The sequence below is a fragment of the Drosophila ananassae genome, chromosome 2R (assembly GCF_017639315.1).
Source record: "Drosophila ananassae strain 14024-0371.13 chromosome 2R, ASM1763931v2, whole genome shotgun sequence".
Taxonomy (NCBI): domain Eukaryota; kingdom Metazoa; phylum Arthropoda; class Insecta; order Diptera; family Drosophilidae; genus Drosophila; species Drosophila ananassae.
Window position 1 is genome coordinate 21,795,982 of NC_057928.1, and position 21,130 is coordinate 21,817,111.

At 40.6% G+C, this 21,130-nt stretch overlaps 2 protein-coding genes across 2 annotated transcripts; one reads left to right on the plus strand and one right to left on the minus strand.

The window, feature by feature from the left end:
• The first annotated feature begins 2,902 nt into the window (after positions 1-2,902).
• On the plus strand, positions 2,903-4,418 carry LOC6507211 (dynein axonemal assembly factor 10). The gene is made up of 2 exons (XM_001956431.4): positions 2,903-3,310; positions 3,365-4,418. The coding sequence occupies exons 1-2, from the start codon at positions 3,036-3,038 to the stop codon at positions 4,215-4,217; spliced, it is 1,128 nt and encodes a 375-aa protein (XP_001956467.1). The 5' UTR covers positions 2,903-3,035; the 3' UTR covers positions 4,218-4,418.
• LOC6507849 (tetratricopeptide repeat protein 27) lies at positions 4,416-7,139 on the minus strand. Its single transcript, XM_001956430.4, has 4 exons — positions 6,974-7,139; positions 6,544-6,914; positions 5,989-6,488; positions 4,416-5,928 (listed from the first exon to the last, which is right to left on the minus strand). Exons 1-4 carry the CDS (start codon positions 7,035-7,037, stop codon positions 4,470-4,472), a joined length of 2,394 nt encoding a protein of 797 aa, XP_001956466.1. The 5' UTR covers positions 7,038-7,139; the 3' UTR covers positions 4,416-4,469.
• Between the last annotated feature and the right edge of the window lie 13,991 nt (positions 7,140-21,130).

The following is a 21,130-nucleotide window of genomic DNA, read 5'->3' on the forward strand; positions in this document are numbered from 1 at the left end:
ATCACAAACCCAAACAGAGATTCTCTTAATATTTATAAACTGGGAGTTTAATTAAACAGTCGTTTAGATTATTATGGGAAGTGGGTGTGGAAGTGGCAGACTCTTATTTAAATAATCTTGGTAATATTTGCTCAGAGGCTGAGTAGTCTGCTAAAAACAGTAGTGACTCAGTTTCAATGAACGCGCTCCCCTATTTTTTTAATATTTAGAAGGTAATAATATTAAGTAATATGCAGAGGCACTCCACAAACTGGGATACTGTCCCTAAATCATCCCCTTTTAGTTTATATTGGCTCGAAACTATTTGCTTTGGGGGTTGAGTTTGTGGGTCAAAGGGCGCGGTCTTATCAGTGGATTAGCAACGGCTGTGGTCTTATCATCGATCGAAGCAAAAAAACAGCAAAAAAGTTCCCTGTTATGTTTTTTTTTGTTTTCCACCAGCTATTTTTTAGCTTCCTTTTAGATATGAACTGCATTATTGGGTTTGGACTTTGAGTTTCCCTTGTTTAGCTTCGGTGGAAGTTATGGTGCGGCAGTTGGCAGATTTTTTATATCTCTTTGTTTAGATTTCGATTGTGGGGCATTTATTTATTTTCTGTGGCACAGCCAATGGGGATAAGTGGAGGTGGGGGAATGGAAAAATGGGAAACTGGGAAACTGGGAGGGCTGCAACATTTTCAATTTCCCATTTCTGTTCGCACGCACGAACTTCTGACAACGCAGTGGCAGCAAAAAACAACAAAATCAAATCAATTGGGAACATCATTCAATTGATGATAATATCCAAGAAAGCAATTTTATTCGAAAATCAAAAACTATGCATATGCAAAGGCTGGAAATTATTAAAGAAATCTATTTATTTCCTATGAAAAACTCAAAGGAAATTCATCGAAAATCCCATAATCCAAAGCATGTGTTACATCCGGAAGCTTACTTCATCGAAATTGCACTTTAATGATTTCTTTTTATAATAGTTGCAAAATGTAACAAGTCTCTGGCATTACCGGCTTAGGAAAGTAACTCAGTATTGACCCAAAACAGGTGTGAAATTCGAGAGTTTAACGGTTGGTGTTCATTGCCAGATTATTGCTAAATTTTTAAAACCCCACGTATGACTGATAATGTTGAAAATAATCAGTTGGCGACCAACCACAAATGACGGATTGATTATTTCGTATTTTATGACTTTTTTTTAGCCTTTATAAAAATGATAAATAGAGAATGACTGACTGTTTTTCAGAGTTTTTAATAGATAAACCAAAAAATGGGGATCTCAAACATTAAAAACAAACACTGAAAGATTAAAAGCATGAAAGGATGATACAGTATTTGATAATATTATTTTTTAAAAAGTAGTTTTTCGAAATACATACTTTCTATGAGTTTTATGAGTTTTTTGTTTCCACTTTTAGGGTATTCCCTTTGTATTCTACGTGACAGGTTGGCAAAAAATTGCCAAAACGGAAGAACGCCATGAACATTTGGCCACAAATTCAAGAGCACCCATGAACATATATGTATACTAGATACTATATATTATACACTATATAGTATACCCTGATGACTGTGAATCAAGTGCAAATGCACGCAGACAGCCCATGTAGTAGGAATTGGGGATTGTGGGCGGGGGACTTTGGGCAGTGAAAGCAAAAAAAAAAAAAAAAAAAACAATAAAGGCAATGAAAAAGCTGAAAAAATATACAATTAATTTGATTGTCCCAAATTGATGGGAAGTCGAAAAAAGCAAACAGAACAAATATCGGGCAATGAAAATATATATGTATAAGTATGTAAAAAATAAAAAAAAGAAGGGTCTTGTAGAATGAAAGAATCTCGGTGGCATTTACCTTAAGAAAACTAAATTAATTTTTGTTGGCAGCGAGACAAGTACTCGATGATGTTGTTGCTGATTGTTGTCACCTTCAACTTTTGATAGCGCCCGTTGTTCGACCGTTGTTAGTATTTTTATTTTATTATTATTGTTGAATCACTTGTTGCCAGTAAAAAATTTGATTAACACTTTTCTGGCGCATGCTTTGAGAATTGATTGGACCGCCAGTCACTCGTTTCACGTATATAAAATTGATAAAAGGCCGCAAATTGATGCTAAAATATATTAATAACTATTTACGAATTGCGTGCTTTGTCAATAATACCGTTATTATATTTATTTTTCGATTATTTAACCAATTTGATGCTGCAGTTGTTTAATACCAAAAAGCAGCGACGCTTGCGACACATAAGTTTGTTTGAACTTTAGTGTGTTTCTTGTTATTGCTTCTGCTAGCGTGTTGTTTGTTGTTGTCGTGTGGAGCTGCCGTAGGGGGGGTCGAACGCCAAAAAAAGATGCTCGCGCCAAAACGAAATAATCGGAGAACCGCCTCCCAAGTTTTCCAAGTGGAAAACGTTCAGCTGACCCAATAAGACTAAAAACCAACTAACAAGGGTATAAGCTTTATGGCTAAAAAGCTTTCAAAACCGATCAGCTGGTAGTTATCGATAACGTCCAAGGAATGCCAAAATAGCTATAAATATATTTGATTCGCTCACAAAGCAATTCCATTTATTATGGTCAGCTTAACGTTGTAAAATAAGATTAGATATTGCTTGAAATATCATTTTCTCCCAAAATAGTAATTAGATAAAAGTCCCTTCAAAAAGTCCCTTACAAAACTGTAGGTATAACGGTGGCAAATACCAAGTTCAACAACCACAACTTATCGGTCATGAGACTGTTTTGGTATTTTTATACCAAAATATTTTTAAATTGAATTTTCAAACTATTTTATTTCTACGAAATAACTAGCTGGTTTTAAATTAAAAAAAAACTAAAAATCTAAGTCATAAAAAAACATTAAAAACTATGTTCATATAGAAAAGGATATTATTTTCTTTCGATAACCGATAAGCGATAAGCAAAACATGCCGGGCGCTATGACAACCAATCCAAAAGTTGTTTGTAAAAATTCGTTTTATTTCCACCTGGCGCCGCATGTCTGACAGCCTGTAAAACGACGAACGGAGAGACCAGGAAAATGGACAAGCCCCAACTGATCGAGCACATCCACGAGCCGGTGAACTACACGGTGTACGACACCAAGTGGTTGCCGCTCTCGGCCAAGTTTGTGGTGTTGGGGTCCAAAGCCAACAGCCACGGAATTATGGACATCTACGAGCTGAACGAAGACAAGGTGGTGAAGATCAAGTCCGTGGAGAAAAAGGTGGCCTTCAAGTGCGGGACATTTGGAGCTTCGTCCCTGCGGAACCGCCACATGGCCATCGGTGACTTCGAGGGCCGGCTGCAAGTGCTGTAAGAATGATTGCTTTTAAAATCTAACCAAGATCTAATATATTGCATTTCCAGAGACCTGGAGCAGCCAGATCTTCCGGTGTACAATGTAAAAGCCCACAATGGCATTATTAACACCATCGACGCCATAGGAGGCACTCAGATAGATTGCGGTGCTCCGGAGATCGTCACCGGTAGTCGGGATGGCGCCGTTAAGGTCTGGGACATCCGACAGGGTCAGGCACCAGTGGTGGACATGTCGCCGCCACCGCAAATGGGCGATGGGATCAACAATACCGGCTCCCGCCGCGATTGCTGGGCTGTGGCCTTTGGAAACACCTATAATTCCGAGGAGCGGATCGTGGCTGCCGGGTACGACAATGGAGACCTAAAGATCTTCGACTTGAGAAGCCTATCGGTGCGTTGGGAGGCCACTATGAAGAATGGAATCTGCGGCCTGGAGTTCGATCGCCGAGACATTCCCATGAACAAGCTGGCGGTTACCACTTTGGAAGGTGGTCTCCTGGTCTACGATATGCGTACCCAACACCCCACCAAGGGTTTCAGCTACGTGGAGGAGCGTAACGCAGGACGAAGCGTGGGCACTAATGGCGTGATCAGCGGCCCGAAGGCCACTGTGTGGGTGGTGCGCCATCTGCCCCAGAATAGGGATCTCTTCCTCACCGGCGGCGGAACTGGCTCCATCCGCTTGTGGAATTATGAATATCCCGATAAAAGGGTCATCGATGACTCCGACGGCAACAAGATTGGAGTGGGTGGCACTATGCACATGGTCAGTGCCGCCACGTTGAGTACCCAACCAGTCCACTGCTTCGACTGGCATCCGGATAAGCTTGGCCTGGCCGTCTGCGGTGCCTTCGATCAGAATGTCCGAGTGCTGATCACCACCAAACTAAACACATATTAGGAAAGAGGATCTCCTCCAACCTGAACACTGAACAGATGCACCTTGAGCTGAGAAGCATGAATTTATATTTTTATGCAATTTGAAATTGTGAATATGATTGTTCCGAAGCAGCAAAAATATTTTATCATAGGTTTTCCTTTAAATAATAGTTTTCACAATAAAAAATTAGTAATAGTCCAATAAAAAACGAACGAAAAATAATAATTATTAAAGTTATACTTTATTAGAAAGTAATTTATTTAGATAATAGATCTAAGACCGAGGTGCACTCATCCGCTCTTGGACCACCTGCGTCAGATCTGTTATCCGCTTTTCCAGCTCCTCCACCTTTGCCGTCTGCTCCGCCGGAACGTCCACATTAATGGCTCTCTTCAAGGCATTCAAACAGGATGTTCCTGCCAGTCTGGCCGAGTTTAGTTGGGAGGTGATCATCACCTCGCTCTCCTCCTCATTGTGTTCCTTTATAGCCGCCACTGACAAGTCGGCTACCTCTATACAAAGATCCAGAGCCTTCAGGGCATGCTCTGATTTAGTTTCCCAGCCCAAGTGCTTTGGGGTGTAGGCTCTGTAAGATTTGACCAGTTTTTCGGCTTTTTTCAGAGGTGTGCCTGCCACCAGGGCGGCTAGTTCCCAGACCAGTGGCTCATTGCCGTGCTGGATGCACTGTTGAGCCAGGAGTTTAACGACGCGCTTGATCAGGGTGCCCGAACCTTCCTGGTTCTCCTTGGAAATGCCATACACTATGCGGGTGAGAACCTCCAGGTCGAGGTAGTGCGTTTTTAGCTCCGACAGACGTTGGTATCCGCGCATAGCATCTTCCCAGTGGGAGGTGTCAACGGACACGAGCATATAGTTCTCCCACACCTTCCAATTACTGTAGTTGCACTTGAGAGCCTCCCCCAGGACGCGATGGGCTCGCTGTTTGTCCCCCAAGTTGATCAGGGCCTTGGCCAAGTTGTTCCAGGACTCGAAGCCGTTGGGCTCCAGGTGGGTGTAGGCCAGGTACCACTTTACAGCCGCCTCCCAGCGCTCCAGCTGGATGGCGCAATAACCGCAGCGCAACAGGATCGCCTCCTGGAGCGTGTTGATTTCCAGTGACAGCTCGTAGTGCTCCATGGCCTGAGTGTAATCGGCGCTTCTGTAGAAATAGTTGCCCCAATAGGCCTGAGCTTTTCCGCTCGTCTTCTTAGAGTACAGCCACGCATCTTCGTAGCACTTGGGATCATCGACGGCATCGCCCAGGAGGCAGTAAAGCAGAGCAGTTGGCTTCTTCTCCAGCTCCTGGCGGATGATCTCGGCGGCTTTGTGCCGCAGCTCCAGACTTGTGTAGCACTCGATGACCTGCTGCCAGGCGTGAATGCGCAGGCAGATGTCTAGGGCAGTCTTGGTCATGCCAAGGGAACGCAGGAGGTCTACCAGCTGCAACTGCACCTGCCACTTGGTTTGCAGGTGAGCGGCAAAGCCGTATGACAGTCGTGACTTGAGGGACAGAACCTCTTCCGAGTTGTCCAGAAACTTGACACAATCCTCGCACTGTTTCCAGCTTCGCTCCACAGTCCTTCGCTGACCCGACTCCTGGACACAGTTTAAAAGAAGAGCTGCCTGGCGAACTTGGAAGGGACCATGCTCCTGGTACAAAAGGGTTTGGGTATATGGTTCCAGTTGCTCGTCTGCCAGCCGATCTTTTGGCTGAGAACGCTTCAGTTGTTTTCTAAAATTAATAATAAAAGCTATTTCCTGTCTTTTATTATATTTTTAAAAGCATACTCACACTTTGGCCAGCACCAGAGCTTGCAGAACACTGGGTAACGTCATTACTTCATTATCCTTGACCTCTATAAAGCGAATCCTCTCCAGTCGAGTGTCATCCTCCAGCAGCAGTAGCTTCGGCAGCTTGGTTTTCTCATTGGTCTGAATGGCCGGCAGTAAAGCCTGGGGATTTTGTTGCTCCACCTTCAAGCACAGTTGGGGGAGAGCCTTTTGCTGAAATTTGGTGCGGACTCCCAGAAGACCCTCAACTTTAAGCTCCACCTGCAGGTGCGAGCATAAGTCATCCAAGATCTTAGAGGCCACCTCGGAACGATGGAACAGTAGGTAACCATTGGCCAGCTCAAGCAAAAGCAGGGCTTGCAGTTCCTTGCTTTCGAATTGGTTGAAACTCTCCTGAAGAACCACGGCGACTGCCTTGAATTTCTCGTAGAGCTCCGCCGCCAGATCATCCAAGATGTGTTGATGCAGGCAGATTAAACGTAAGTGCCACCAGTTCAGGACCTGACATGGGAATAGTCATTAGTTTATAAAATATAAGATATTTTTGGTGGATTACCTTCGAATCTGGATAGACCTCCAACAAATTTTTAAGGATGTCTTTGGCCACAAGCAAAAGTTCCTCTGTTTTAACATTAGGATTTAATTCTTCGCCACTGGCTTTTAGATTATCCTGTGCTTCCAAATCCTTAAACTCCAGCTCCTCCAGCAATGCTTTGCATTCTTCGATTTTATCGAAAGGTCCAGTGAAGTTATTTTGAACGAAAACAAAAACTAATCGTAGGAAATCGTTTAGGAGAGGTGCAGGGTTATCTTTTAAATCTGATTTGCTGCTATTTCGCCATCGTTGAAGAATCTCTCGGAGTTCTGGAACAGTCCACAGTTCTTGGCGAATCCACAATTGCCGAAGTTGCTCATCGGGTGGCAGATCTGTGGTTTTAATTCATTGAATATTTCATTTTCTAACGATTATTTCCTGTTATGCTCACCTTCCACCGAAACAGCATCGCTAAAATTGCATATATAATATTCACTGAACTGCTCAGCCACCATTATCACATAAAAACTTGGAAATATTTGGGATAAACAATAAACTGCTGCACGTGGTACTGAAATAAACAAAAGCCGGGCCTATCAGCTGACGGTTATCGATAGACAGTGCGGGAAGTTTAAAAATTGTTCACTTTAAATCATGTATTTATAAATAAAATTGGAAAGTAATTAGAGTATTAAACAATTATAAAAACTATATATTCAATTAAGCTTTGTATAATTCAAAAACAAATCCCAACTACTCATCGATTTTTGGTTTTGAATCTCAAAAACAAAATATACCAGCATAAAAGCATTATCCAACACTTTTAGTTGGCGGTAAATTCAAACCAAATGTACAAGCAAGCTCGAACAAAAAAGACTTTATTTTTAGCGTGGAATTAGCTAAAATCACCCCGCACCAATTGGCATTGCGCTTAATTTCACATAATTAGACTGTCTTGCATCATTGCATCAAGTCCCGACGGCGCCAGCACGCAAGTTCAAGTTTCAATTAAATCAAATTGCCCGGCGTCTACGGCGATTTTTAAAAATAGGTGTCGGTGTTTGCATTGCACACAGATATTTACATAAGTCACATGCGACAGACCCGTGAAATGGATGAATTTCTTCAAAAAGATGACTTTCTTCCATTGACAGCCAAAAGTCTGGGGGGATGAGCAGAATTACCTGTGATAGAGCGTAGCTTTTTCTTTTTTTGCAATTACTAATACACACAATGACTAATACCCATGCGAAGATAGCACACACAAACATATCCTTACGACGAAAAGCTCTATGGTATTTTATTTTTTACGTCTTAGTCGCCGCCGTTGCTTCTAAATTTAAATTTCACGGTCAAGGTCGTCGATTGCCGCCGCTATCGGAGAACCTGATGGGTACTTTTCGGGTGTCGGCTAGGGGGTGGCAACAAATTCACAGAACGAAGTACAGTTTATTGCGGAGAAACAAAAGAAATCGTATCTGTGAGATACAATACAGTATACTCCGGCGAAACTTGATAACAGGCAAGGCGATAAAGGGTATCAGGGTGTCTGTCAATGACTTTGCGTGGGGTTATCCATGGACACCACTTAACTTGCAACGAAATCAACTCAAGTTCAAGGTTATAATGGAAAAATAAATTTAAAATCTTTCTCCTGTGATAAGGGAATTTTTTACCATTATTAACTTTGTCAATGGGTTTTTGAAGTGTTTTAAAAGAGAATCCTAAAAGACAAGCTTAGTTTTTAAAAACAAAAAGTTTGCTAATTACATTTTAAGTTATTGTGTTAAAAACAACATCAATTATCCAAATAATTGTGTTTGTAAGCATAAGCTTTTTTTTAACGGATTTTCGTCCGCAGATACTCTTAAATAATTTCAAATGTGCAATTCCACCACGAAACAAAACAGAGAATTTTGATGTAAAGCTTTTTCAACTTCTCTTCGCAGCTTTACTCTTGTAAGAAAATACATTTCTCTTTATTCATTATAGTTCTCTTTTGGTTTCTTAAACTTTTAGTTTGTGATAATACTCTCAGCGCTAGTCATCGGCCTGAAAGTTTCTGCCATGTGCCATTTTGGCGCGATTATTCGCTCTTGGGCATCTGCTTTTTTTTGCGCTCTGCTCTTCCATGCCGGCGTTGCATGGCCAAGTGCACATTGCATGGAGCTTGGGGCGGATTAATGCGAATTGAAGCCGGGCACGCGGCTCAGCTGTGCTGACCCAAAAAGGGGCAGCTGCCTCCGCCGTGCCAAGTTGCCAAGTTGCACGTCAGCAATGAATAATGCAAGCATATAGAGATACAGATGCAATGCCGAATGCAGATACAAATTTATCTATAGGCTGGAAAGTGAACTGAAAATGAGTAAAGTTTAGAGGAAAAAAAAAGATTAAAAGAAGTAGTTGATATCTCTACTATAACCTAACTATTTCTAACTAAATTGAAAAATTATTTATAAAATATAAATAATAATAAAAAACTAAAATTTTCAACAATTGTTATGAAACAAAACTGATAGATATATTATCCATATTTACTTAAAACAAATACAATAAACTAATCACTTTCATAATACTCTTTGAATATCTACTAAAAAGCCTTAAGTTTAAAATTTTTACCAAAAAAAGGTTTTGTATTTTATTTGTTTAACTGGTCTTTATAAATTATTTGAAGTTGAAGTTCTAAACACAAAAAAACAGATGCTCGCACATGTGTATCTCTGTCTTTATTTGTATTTATTTATATCTGTTTTTGTGGCTTTAATTGCATTTCAGTTAATTTATATTTTTTTAATTTTTTAACTGTTTTAATGTTCCTATTTTGCCTGTTTTGCTTGCCGGCCAGATATTCAAGGTCGTTCGGGTTTTGTTTCATACAATTTTGAATACATTTTTTTTTTGTATTTTGCTTATTTTCTGCAGCGGCGTATTTGTGTGCTTTTGTTATGGCAAATAAATGCAAATAAATATAATTTGTTTTAGCTGAAAAATAATTTAATTGCTGTGACTTTAAGGCTTAAACTCCAGTTGCTCAAACATTTGGTTACTGGCAGCTTAGTACTTTTTATTTTTCGATTTACATGAAGCGAATTGATGTCAGTGGGTTTCCATGTCTTTGGCGCCGGCGCAACATTTCACAGCCGCAACAAATGAGTTTTCACTTTCGCGCCGCAACTTTCACGGCAAAAACTATTTATGTGCCCCACTCGGCGGGTAGTCTACCCGTCTACCAGTTAACCCTCCCACTTTTGTGGCAACAAAGCGGCTTTTAGATTTTTAGTTTAGTAAAAATGTTTTTCAAAAATCTAACTTTGAAGTTTAATAGTCATTTTAACAGTCTATTATCTCTGAAACTCGCACTGCTTGCCGAACTGCTTGACTTCCCAGCCTCGCCCACGCACTTTTTGCCTTGAATCATCTCCGATTTGACCTTGCCCGTCTATTAGGAACCATAATTTCTTGTTTGCCATTCGAGATGGTTAAACTGACTGATAAATACATGTATATATTTTTGTTCATATTTCGCTATTGCCGCGACTCTGTTTTGTTGACTAAAATGCCACGCAACGCATGCTAAAAAGTTCTACCGAAATTAATTTATTTCGCACTTAATTATTCAGCGCGAGCAACCGAGAGACGCGCTGACCTTGGCCAGCCCCCACTTCCCCCATTCCCCTCCGCCCACTAACCCTTCCCCTTCCATCCCACCACCACCCCGCCTACCATCCTCCATCCATAGAACTGATACTCGTTTCTGGTTGCGATCAAATAACGACTGGGCCAGCCGGAGAGCAAAAACAAATGCCGTTGCCGAGCAAAATTTGATCATGCTCGGACATCTATTCCCCGAGAACAACAATCGCAGCGCAGAACAACATTGTATGTTAAACCAAAACAAAATTTCAAAAATAGTTTTTGTTTTCGAGACGAGAAGCCGGTAGGGAGATACAGGGAATTCTATACAAATAGTGCGCAATTAGAAAAAAAAGGTGCTGACTGCAATAAAATCTGAAAGCATCAAGTGACATCACGGAAAAAGCTTCTAGGAATCGGGAAGTTGGGATCGGGTTTTTTAAAATGATGAGAAAAGCAAAAAATACATAAATAGGAGAGGTTTTTGTTTTTTTTTTTAATAAATAATATGAGATATATAAACAATCATATAATTTTAAAATAAAGATACTTAGCTTAGATCACATCTCTTTTGAAAATCTTCTAAAATCGATAGTTCTTAATAATTTATCGACAAGTGATAAGCATCAAGTGACATCACGGAAAAAGCTTCTAGGAATCGGGAAGTAGGGACCCGGAGCTTAGGGAGATTTTAAAAATGATGAGAAAAGCAATATTTTATTTATTTTTTAAATAAATAATATAAGACATATAAACAATCACATATTTTTAAAAGAAAGACAAAGCTTAGATCACAACTCTTTTGAAAATCTTCTAATCTATCTATCTATCTATCGATAGTTCTTAAGAATTTATCGACGCCATCTTTGGACTGACTCACTTCGGATTACGCATATCCCTCAGGCCCCGTAAGCCCCATTTCCAGTATAAACTTGGCAAATTACCTAAGCACAATTTCCCATTAACTTTTTAATGGCATTTTCGTCGTTGGGTGTTGTTGTTGATGTTATTCCTTTGGCGAATTTCACACTTGCAGAACTGCAAGCTCATTTTGTGTCATAATATATATATCCACCTGTTCGTAGAACCAATATTTTTCTTCATTTTTTATTTTTTGAAATTTGTTGACCTTGAACAATTATTGCTTATTAATACAGCGGCTATTCCTATTGAATTTTATATTTCTTTTTTTGTATTTTATGTGTTTATTTGCCCGTTTTGCTTTATTCCTGTTTATTGAACACCACTTGTTCTTTTTCGGCGCGCGCCAAAAATCGTTCATCATCGATTTTCGAATTAGAAACTTTAATATGGAATTAATCAATTTAGGGGCGCACACGTGTCGGTGTTTGTGCGAGAACTTAAACGAACTATAAATCAAATAACATCGACATGAAAACCACAAAACGTGCACATTGGATCGATCGTATAATGGAGTAGGGGGATTTCGAATATATATATTCTTGGATATATACATTTCTGAGCAATTGAGAAGAGCAGCCAAGGGTGGAATAGTTCATTGCAGGACAAGTGGTGATGGAAAATCCTTGAACTCGTCCACTCTCATTTACAAATTGCATGCACTTTGTACGCAAATTAAATCGTGAAGAACAAAAAACAAATATAAATTAAAATTAATGAAACAAAAGCAAAATGCGATGCAGTTACAAGTGCAGGGAGTGAGAGGAGAAAAGGCTAGGAGATCGACTTGAAAAATACCTGAATAATGAAAGATTATTAAAGAGTTTAATGTAATAATAATAAATATTTATGAGAATATGAATTTAGGCCAACTATGATAATAAGAACCTTGTTTTTCTTTAGATATCTTTAGATAAATAGATAGATAGATACATTAGATAGATAAACCCTTATTTGAAGTAAACATTTTGGAGTATTTTGAAACCAATATATCTCACATCTACTAGGTATCGTATGTAATTTGTGAATTTCGCAATCAGTTCAAATTCAAGGGTTACATGGCCGGAAATTTGCATGCCCCTGACTGAGGTATACGTACTACCTGTAAAAATAGGTAACAGGGGAAAAAAGAGGTTTTTCGTTTTACGACAAATACATTTGCATTATCGGTTTTATAATTAATGGAAATGAAATTGCATATTAATAAGTGTGATTTTTGCATTCCAGCTGAATGGATCTGATCGAACGAAAAAGCTACTGTACGTCCGATCTACCGATTCTACCGATCTCCCCTCTTTTTCACTTGACCCCCATACCCGTCTCTGTCTGTCTGGGGATGCTCCCTCCTGGGTTCCTGCCCTGTGCATTGTGAGTTATTTGCGTCGCTGGCGGCGTTTTTCGAGTTTAGCGGCCTGTCGCTCGTTTTCAAGGACGTTTCGCTTTGTTTTGTTATTGTCTGGGAGTACCTTATAAAATAACAACAAAAATAGCAAAAACAAAAAAAAAGCAGAAAGTGCATTAAAATCAGAAAGTCAGAGTCAGGAGAATGGCAACGAATTTTTAATACATTTATTTATATTTTATTTATTTTCCACCAAAATGTACTCGAACTTTGCATTTAGCTTTTGTCGTTGTTATCTTTTATTTTCCATTTTTTTATTTTTATTTTTTTGCATACGCTTTTGTTACCTTATTTGTTTAGAATTTTATCGCTTTTTTTGTCGAGACAAACTGATTTATTTGGCAAAATATTTGCAAATAATAAAGCCCCCGAAACAACAAGGTTAAGGTCACCAAGGAAAGTCACCGGTTCTCAGAAGCAATAACAAATTTCTATTTATCTAATTAACGAAATTAAAATCAACAAATGCCGTACTGAATAATAAGCGATTATTTAGCAAACACACAGATACTCATACTCAAACTCATACTCATACTCATACACTGATGAGACTCGAAAACAGCTTTCAAAAGAAAGAAGCAAATAGGGAACAAAATGAGGCGCAAAATTCGAATTCGGGTTTATGGTCAAGGTCAAGGACGCGTCATGACAAACAGAAAAATAAAATAATATAAGCGAGTACAGTGAGAAAGCGAAGCGAAATAAAATCAAACTGATTATGAGGCAGACTGACAGGCTGTCGAATGAGTCTGATTGTGAGAATATTTCAGAAGCTTGCAAGAAAGTCAAGAAGAATTCTTCAAACAGAAAAGTAGAATGCTCTTTCAAAAATAAGAAATTGCTATAGGGAGCTTTTGTTTTCAAAAGAAATTCATAAACTTATTATGAAGAACCTATAAAAAAGTTCTATAAAGAATCTATTAAGAAATACTGATTAGTAATAAATTCAATTATTAATTCTTCTGAAAATCTTCTTAGATGATTCATTAGTCTTTGAGAAGACAATAAAAAAAGACTTTGAAAGACCTTAACTTGACATTGTCCAGATCAAATACCAGAAGATCGTAGAATCTGAAGACCAGGCCGTGCCGTGTCTCCATTTAAACTCATTTATCATGGCGCCACAGAGGGAGGCCGATAGTGTGGCGGGGGCACATGGACAAGAGAGATAGTGAGCATCTGTCGTTTCGTTCGGCTTCCAATCACATCGAGTCATAAAATAAAAGATCTGAATAATCAACGCTGGGGGCTCGCTCGTGCTTTTAATTAATGAGCTGAACTTGGCGCGGTGAGTGACTAGTTTTTGTTGCCCACTTTTTTTTTTTTTTTTAATATTATTTGTTTGGTTGCAAAGCGGAAGCCAAAAGCGCTTGACCAGCAACTGTCGGTTATCGTTTATCGCCAGCTAATCGCTAGCTTTATTTTTTCGGGTGGGGTTTTGGGGTGGAGGGCGGTGGGTGGTGGGCTTAATTGAAAGTGCAGACAGCGCCGACTAAAGAGCAAATTCTAAAACGAAATCCAGCAGCGAGACACAGTAAAAAGGCATTAAAAATGTATACAAAAGAAACAACAACAAAAAGCCCATGCCACACATAAAAAAAAAAAACGACTAACAACAAAGGCAAAGGCACAGAAACAACAAAAATCAAACACGAAACGTTGTTCAAGGTTAGGTTATCACATTGCCAAGATCAAGGTTTCATTTTTTTTTCTCCTCACCGTGTTTTATTGTATTTGCGATGGACGCTTGTATCTGTGTGTGTTAGTATCTGTGTGTGCCCTCTGTTAGTGTGCGAGTCCATTTGTTGCCGCACCAGACAGAACGTCGATAAATTTCGCAAACCTGCAAAATGCTTCCAAAATAATCAAAAAAAAAAAAAAAAAACAGTCTCAGTCGAAAGCAATAATTATAATTTTATTCTGTCGGGGAATAGTCATGGGATTTATTTAAAATAAGTAGGTTTTCTAATACTCATAAATAAATTATATACAAATTATTTAAAATAAAGCTATCTAACATTATTAGATTAGATTCTATAATATTTTTTTACAAGGATTCCCTTTAATCAACTTTTATTCCACAATTATAATACTATAAGCCTAAGCCACATCCTAAGCTTACTTAATTTCTGTTTAATATTTCATCATCCTACTTCCATTATCTCCATTATTGGATTATTATATTTGAGTATTATTTTTCCATTATATTGGAGAAATGTTCTTGTTTGATATTTCAAAAACAATACCGAGTTCAAGAGTCTAGAAATTTTCCATTTCTTAAAGACTAAAAACAACCTTAAAATTGTTAAAAAATTAATAAATAAAATTATAATAAATTTGGCAAGATCAACATCTAATAAGTCCATAATTTGTTTATCCCCCAACGCATATTTGGCGAATCATATCATCCACATTAAATCATTTAGCGCCATTCTCTGTTTCGAGTTGACATTTTTCAACGCTTTTGATTAATTATGTGACTTGTTGAGGAAGTTTGTTAAGCGATCGATCGATCGATCGATGGGCTGGCCCCAGCATCTGAAACTCTAAGGCTGTCACTTGTCATTTGGGGGCCGAGGAAAAATTATGCCGAAGCTCAAAAACCAATACCAAAATCGGAATTGGAATCGTAAATCCAAAAACTGATAAACAAATAAGCGATTCGAAATCGGAAGTGTCGGTATAACGGTGTCTTGTGCATCCATTTGAATGAATGGCAAAATCCAAAGCGAATCGAATCATTGAGATATTCGAAGGAAAACTGGTTCCGATCCGAAAACCGATCGGTTCAGATCGGATATAAGAGTCGGGGGACTCGGCCGTGATTCGTAAAACATGCGGGCGACTGTTTAAAACAAAACCAAAAGACCCAAAAAAAATACAAAAAAAAAAAACAATTTTAAAACTTCTGAGTTTGGTTTTCCAATTTCTGCGTTCAAGTTCAAGCGCCCAACCCAAATCCGTCGGATCTACATCTCCGTTTCTGAGTGGAGCTGAAAGCAATGGACAGACATCAGATGGACGGTCCTAAGGTCAGTCCGGAATGGAGTTGAAATTGCTGCGAGTCTGACTGACTGCGAGACTGTTTACCAACGCCCAGATCCAAATATTGACGCTCTAAATACCCGCAGAGATCGAGCCCTCGGTAGTGCGGAAAAACCTTCGACGACACCTTGACTTCAATCTTTTTTTTTCTTTTCGGCACTTTGGTGCTCTGCTGTTTGCCTTTGGTTGCTGTTGTTGGGGCTATTTAGTTGTGGTTGTTGTAGTAGTTTGTTGGGGTTTCTTTTCTTCTGCCGATGGCTCGGCGGACCCTCCAAACTTGACCCAATTCCCCCAACGCACTCCATTGTCTGGCAATAAATGCCCCAAATATGTGACCCTGACCCATGTCTCTTTGGAACATTTTTGTCGGGTATCTTCGGGATATGGGAGGTCTTGTTGTGTTTTGTGATTTATGTATGTTATTTTTTTTTAATTTTTTAAGAAAACTTTAATGTTACTAGTCCCTTTAGTATCCTTATAAAGTCGCAATTTCCTGAGCTACTGTAATTGAATATCTTTCCCCCAAAACACACAAACATAGAGTCAGATTTCATGGCATTTCCGGTCCGTATCTTTTGGATAGAGTTTGCTATTTTAGCGGGGGCTCTCCCAGACATCAGCAACGATCTCTTAGGATCAACAAACCGATGGCGATGACGATGGCGTTCATTCGCCCCCCGAGCTCAGGCCGGGCTGTAAACACGCGTTGACAACTCTGACCGGGGGTGGCAGGCCGGAGGCAAAAATGTTTATTATTATTTTATTATTACCGCCAAGTGGCCGATAAGGAGAGGATGAAATGGCGAAATAAAACGCAAAGTGCTGTAAACAAAAATCCGCCAGCTAACCAATAATAAACAATGCGCGGAGCAAGTCAATGGACCAACTCGGGAGGAATTCAATCCGGAGGCACAAAGGAAATAGAATCGATTGTGAATCTATTTCTATAAATAAAGGCTAATGGAGGGGGGGTCCAGTGATTGCTTACAATTCGCTATTGAGTCAGCAGCCCTGCAATCTGCATAAATCGGAGTTATATCCAGGGATCCCCCCCTGTCCCTGGGGGATCTCTGGCTGTCTCTGTAATTGCCCGAATAATTCTCGAACCCCGCCTCGAAAGGAAAACGTGCGGCGCATTCGAAGCGAACTCAGTCCCAACAATGCTGAGATGTTGAAATGCTGAGTTGTTTTCATAACTCATCACAAAGCCGTCGTAAATCACGCCCCGAAAAAAAAAGTTCCGAAGAGGACACCGAAGTACCAAAGACCCCTGGAGAAGAAGGGGCTTCTGGGGCTGAGATTTTGGAGGTGAAGATATGATATCCTCGGAGATTCGTGCCAAGGCCAAGTGTCTCATGTCTCACCGCTGAGATTGCAACTTTGTCGCTAAAGAAAATATAAAGATATATTTCTTCAACTTCTGGTTAAGATTTAAAGACTTGTAGTCTGAAAACTGTCTGAAAAAAAAATATGAATCGCTTTTGAATAAATCATGCAATTTTCAGTTAATTTAAACTGATCTGCTCAGCTCATTATGTCTGTTGAAGCATCCGCCAGGCCCACGCATCCAAAAAAACAGTGTATATGTATCTTAAAGATTCTCCAGAATGAAGATACCAGATACTGTCTGAAATCTGACCACACGTACTTAACACATTTTGGGCTTCCAAGGACAGCCTGATTGAGTCGCCGGCGTGGTCGCCGTATTTCCGGCAGTCTTTTGTCTTTTTCGCTGCACTTATTAGTCGCTTCCTCTCTGCAGCAGCCACAAAATTAAAAAAAAAAAAAATGGGGAAAAAAATGTATAAATGCTGCAGTTTCAGACAAAAGAAAGATCAAGCGAAATCCGAAGAGAAGAGCAGCTGGCAGACCCTGAACTTTGTCGCTGACGTTGGAATTGCAATTCCCCCACATCCATACTCATACTATAGAGTATTTATTTCCCAGATTCCCTTTATTCTTTGTCGCCGCTGCACTTGAGAGTTTGCTTTGGTCCCCAGCATATCATTATTATTTTTTATTTATTTTCTTTTTTATGCAAGACTCTTGGCTTGCCTTGAATCGAGTGAGTGAACCAATGATTCAATGAATTAAGAGGGCAGCACAAAGAGTTCAAGTTCTAGACGATTTAATTAAGGAATTATTTATTTTTTTCTCTAAAAAGAAAGAAATGCTAGATAGATAGATGAGGCAAAAGTTCAACCCTAACTTCTAGAAATATAAATATTTAATAGTTTTAATACCCTATCTTCTTGAATACCCCTAATGCATTAACCGCTGAAGTTAAGGTCCTCGGGGATGTTGCCCGGAGAGCACCCTTGAACCCCTCATTGACCGCTTAATTAGGGCGTGTAAGCACTTTGTTCCGATCATGCCGACGATCGCCAGTGCCCTGGCTTCCTCCAGAGATCCCTCACCGGACTTTAGAATAAAGTACAATGCCCGAAACGATCTGGAATCTCGATGGTCTTTCCATCGGTCTATGACCTGATACGAACGTCAACATTTTAATTGTGCCTTTTGCATATCATTTGATATTAAAAGTACATATACATACGTATATACACGCGTTCGTTCCATGGCTTTTTGTTTGCCTCTGATTAATTTCAACTCGATGATTAAGCCTCAATGTATGTGCAAAGTTTGCCCATTCCCCCCTCGACCAGCTCGCTTTTATAAAAAGGTTTTCTTTAAGAAGCTTTGCTGTCTAGGGCAACCGAGGGTTGACTTTGTGGCTCACACCCTTATCTGGTTTGCCTATTTGTGGCAAAAGTTGGTCTCGAAAAGGCAAACCAATCCAAACAAATGAAGTCTTTACTTTTCTCTCAAAGTAAGTCTCAGTGAATGGAAAATGTCAAATTATGGAGGAATAATTGAATATTAAGTAGGTTCCTGAAGTTGTAAGTGTTTATATGAATAATAATATTTTGATAATGGAATACTCAAACGAATTAGAAGAGTTTGTAATAAAAAACAGTAAAGATTGAAAAGCAATTTCCACGAAAAGACTTTTTTAAGGACTTTCTGTTTAATGGCTAATGACTATTCGACTTAATTATCCCCAAGGGGTGGTAGGCCTGTGGGTTTCGGTTCAACTCACTCGATTCAACCACTAAGCAAACGACAACTCAACCTCAATAGCCCCAACAGCCGTAACCCCCCAAGGGGCTGTGGAATTTTTTCCTAGCCCGGGTTATCCGAGTGCTTCCCCCAGAAGAGGCGCTTAACTAATTTGATTCATTCTTATTACGCAGTCAGTGCTCGACTGCACTTGACCCTCGGCAATTTGCGTCAATGTCAACGGCAAACGCCCTTTTCCCCCACAACCCCCACATCCCCAAGGGGGCGAGCTGGGTGGGGCAATTACCGTTGCGGGGCAATGTATTTTCCACTGCCGGCTGCAGCAACGACCTTGAGCATCCAAGCTCTCCAAACGAATGACCTTTCAGTGCAACGATTCCATCCACCCGAACCTGTTACTAAAAATAAGCTCGTTGGAAAAAAGCTCACAGTCTGAAGGTCAAAAAACCCACCCGGTTGCAGATACCAAAAACACCCCCAGGAACATGGGGCACATGCAGCGGCCGCGTGCGCAAGTTCAAGTGCAAGGACTGTCAGTGCACCGTACTGGTGCACCGTGTCCCGCCACCCACTTTGCGCCACCCAACCGGCGAGCTAGCTGTGACCTTGATGGCGCACACCTCGCTGCATTGACGTACCGGCGGCCACGGTCACGGCCATGGCCATAATTGTACGTAGCTGGCCGTGTGGGTGTCGACATCTTCGAGTGGCCAAAAATAGTGATGGCTGAAGAACTTGGACTAATATTTTATCATTAAAATAAAACAAAATATATTTTAATATTATTTAAATATAAATTAGAGAATTTTGTAATAGCTTACCTAATATCCTTGAAACAACGCATCTCTAGCGTCAATTTTCTCATTCAGACCACAATTCAGAACCACCCCCTTTTCCAACCCACTCGACCTTTTTCTAATGGAATTCTGAGCCGGCCGGCCGGTCGGTCGGTCGGTCGGTCGGTTTGGGAAAACTTTTTCATGGCCACCGCGGCCGGCTTCCAACTATTTTTAAACCCGCTTGCCACATCGACCTGCCACTGACCACTTGCCGGCCAAACGTCACTGCCGCAACTTGGCCAATATATCCTTTTTTAATTGAAATTTAATGGAAAATTCTGGGAAACAGTCTGGAATTAATGGTAGGAGTTGTCTCTTAGGAGTTAGGAGGCATGTGTGGCATGACAAATGACTTACAACTTTTTGGAACGGTGGCGTATACTTAATTAGATTTTAAAGCTTGTATTTCTTTAAAAAAAATTATTATATTATGATATAAGTTATTGAACAAGTGGGTTAAAAGTTGAGAAAATCTTTCACCTTCGCAAGTTTTCAGGTTCACCTTTTCACCTACAAGCTCCTGTAAAGTCAAGAGCTCTAGGTTTTTTCCACTCACCCACCCACTCACCCACCCACCCACTCTTTAGACCCACACTCTGCACCACTTATTTCCAAGAAGACAAGTTAATAAAACAAACTTTGACGACGACACGTGGCTTAATTGCATTAAAGGAATATAACTTTGTTGGCATTTTCCACACCAGATTCATCTGCTACCGCCCACTACCGCCCACCCACAGCTCTCGTCCTGTGTGATAAAAAGCCGCTAAAGCATCGTCCTTTTGTTGACCTTTAACGATGCCAAAAAACCTGAGCGAGATGGCCTGCCACAGAGAGAGAGAGAAAGAGAGAGAGGGTAGGGTAGGGTAGGGTAGGGATAGCGAGTCAAGCTGCTAAAAGAATCATTTAAAAATCAAATCAAAGTCACGCGCCGTAATGTAATCAACAGTCAGGAGCAGCTAAGGAGGGAGGCAGGAGGCAGAGAGAGAGAGAGCGAGTGGGAGGCGCTGAAGTCCAAGGTCAAATGTGAGGCCTGGCAGCAGGTGCGTAGGAAAGGTCCAGCTGCCACTAACAATAAGCATCTCCACGCGCCGCAAAGTATGCAAAAGGACTAGTGGAAAGGGGAACGAGGATGCCACGTGTGTGTGTGTGTGTGTGTGTCAATGTGTGAGTGCGATTGTCTGTGGGCGGGGGAGAAAGAGATGGCTGGCTTTAACCTTGAACTTCACCGTTGCCAAGGCAGAAGCTTTGTGACGCCTGCAGCTGCCGTCTCGCTCTCCGGTGTCCCCCTCTTGCCAGCAAGGATAAAAGCTTTTACGCTAACCTTGCCGGAAAAGTCCTTGAGCGTAGTGTAATGTGAGTGGAAATTTTTTGCCTCTGGTCGCTGCAGAAGAGAAAGGGAAATATGAAAGCCACCCCAGGAGAAAAGCCCTCGCCAGGCTCTCTCTTAGAAAAGCTTCAACCTTCGCAACAAAAAGGGGAGTGGCTGGTGTTTCGGGAAAAGCTGCGCTTGGGTTGACTGTACTTCCCTGGCATTGAGGAGCTTTCTCCTTGGCATTGCACGCCTCTGAACTTTTACCTCGTCATGCCGCCGCTCTTTCTGGGTTCCTCGCACTCTCTTTTTGTACTCTGCGAAGGCCGCGATGGTGGGGTGCGTGGGTAGTGGGCAGTGGGTGGTGGGTGGCAT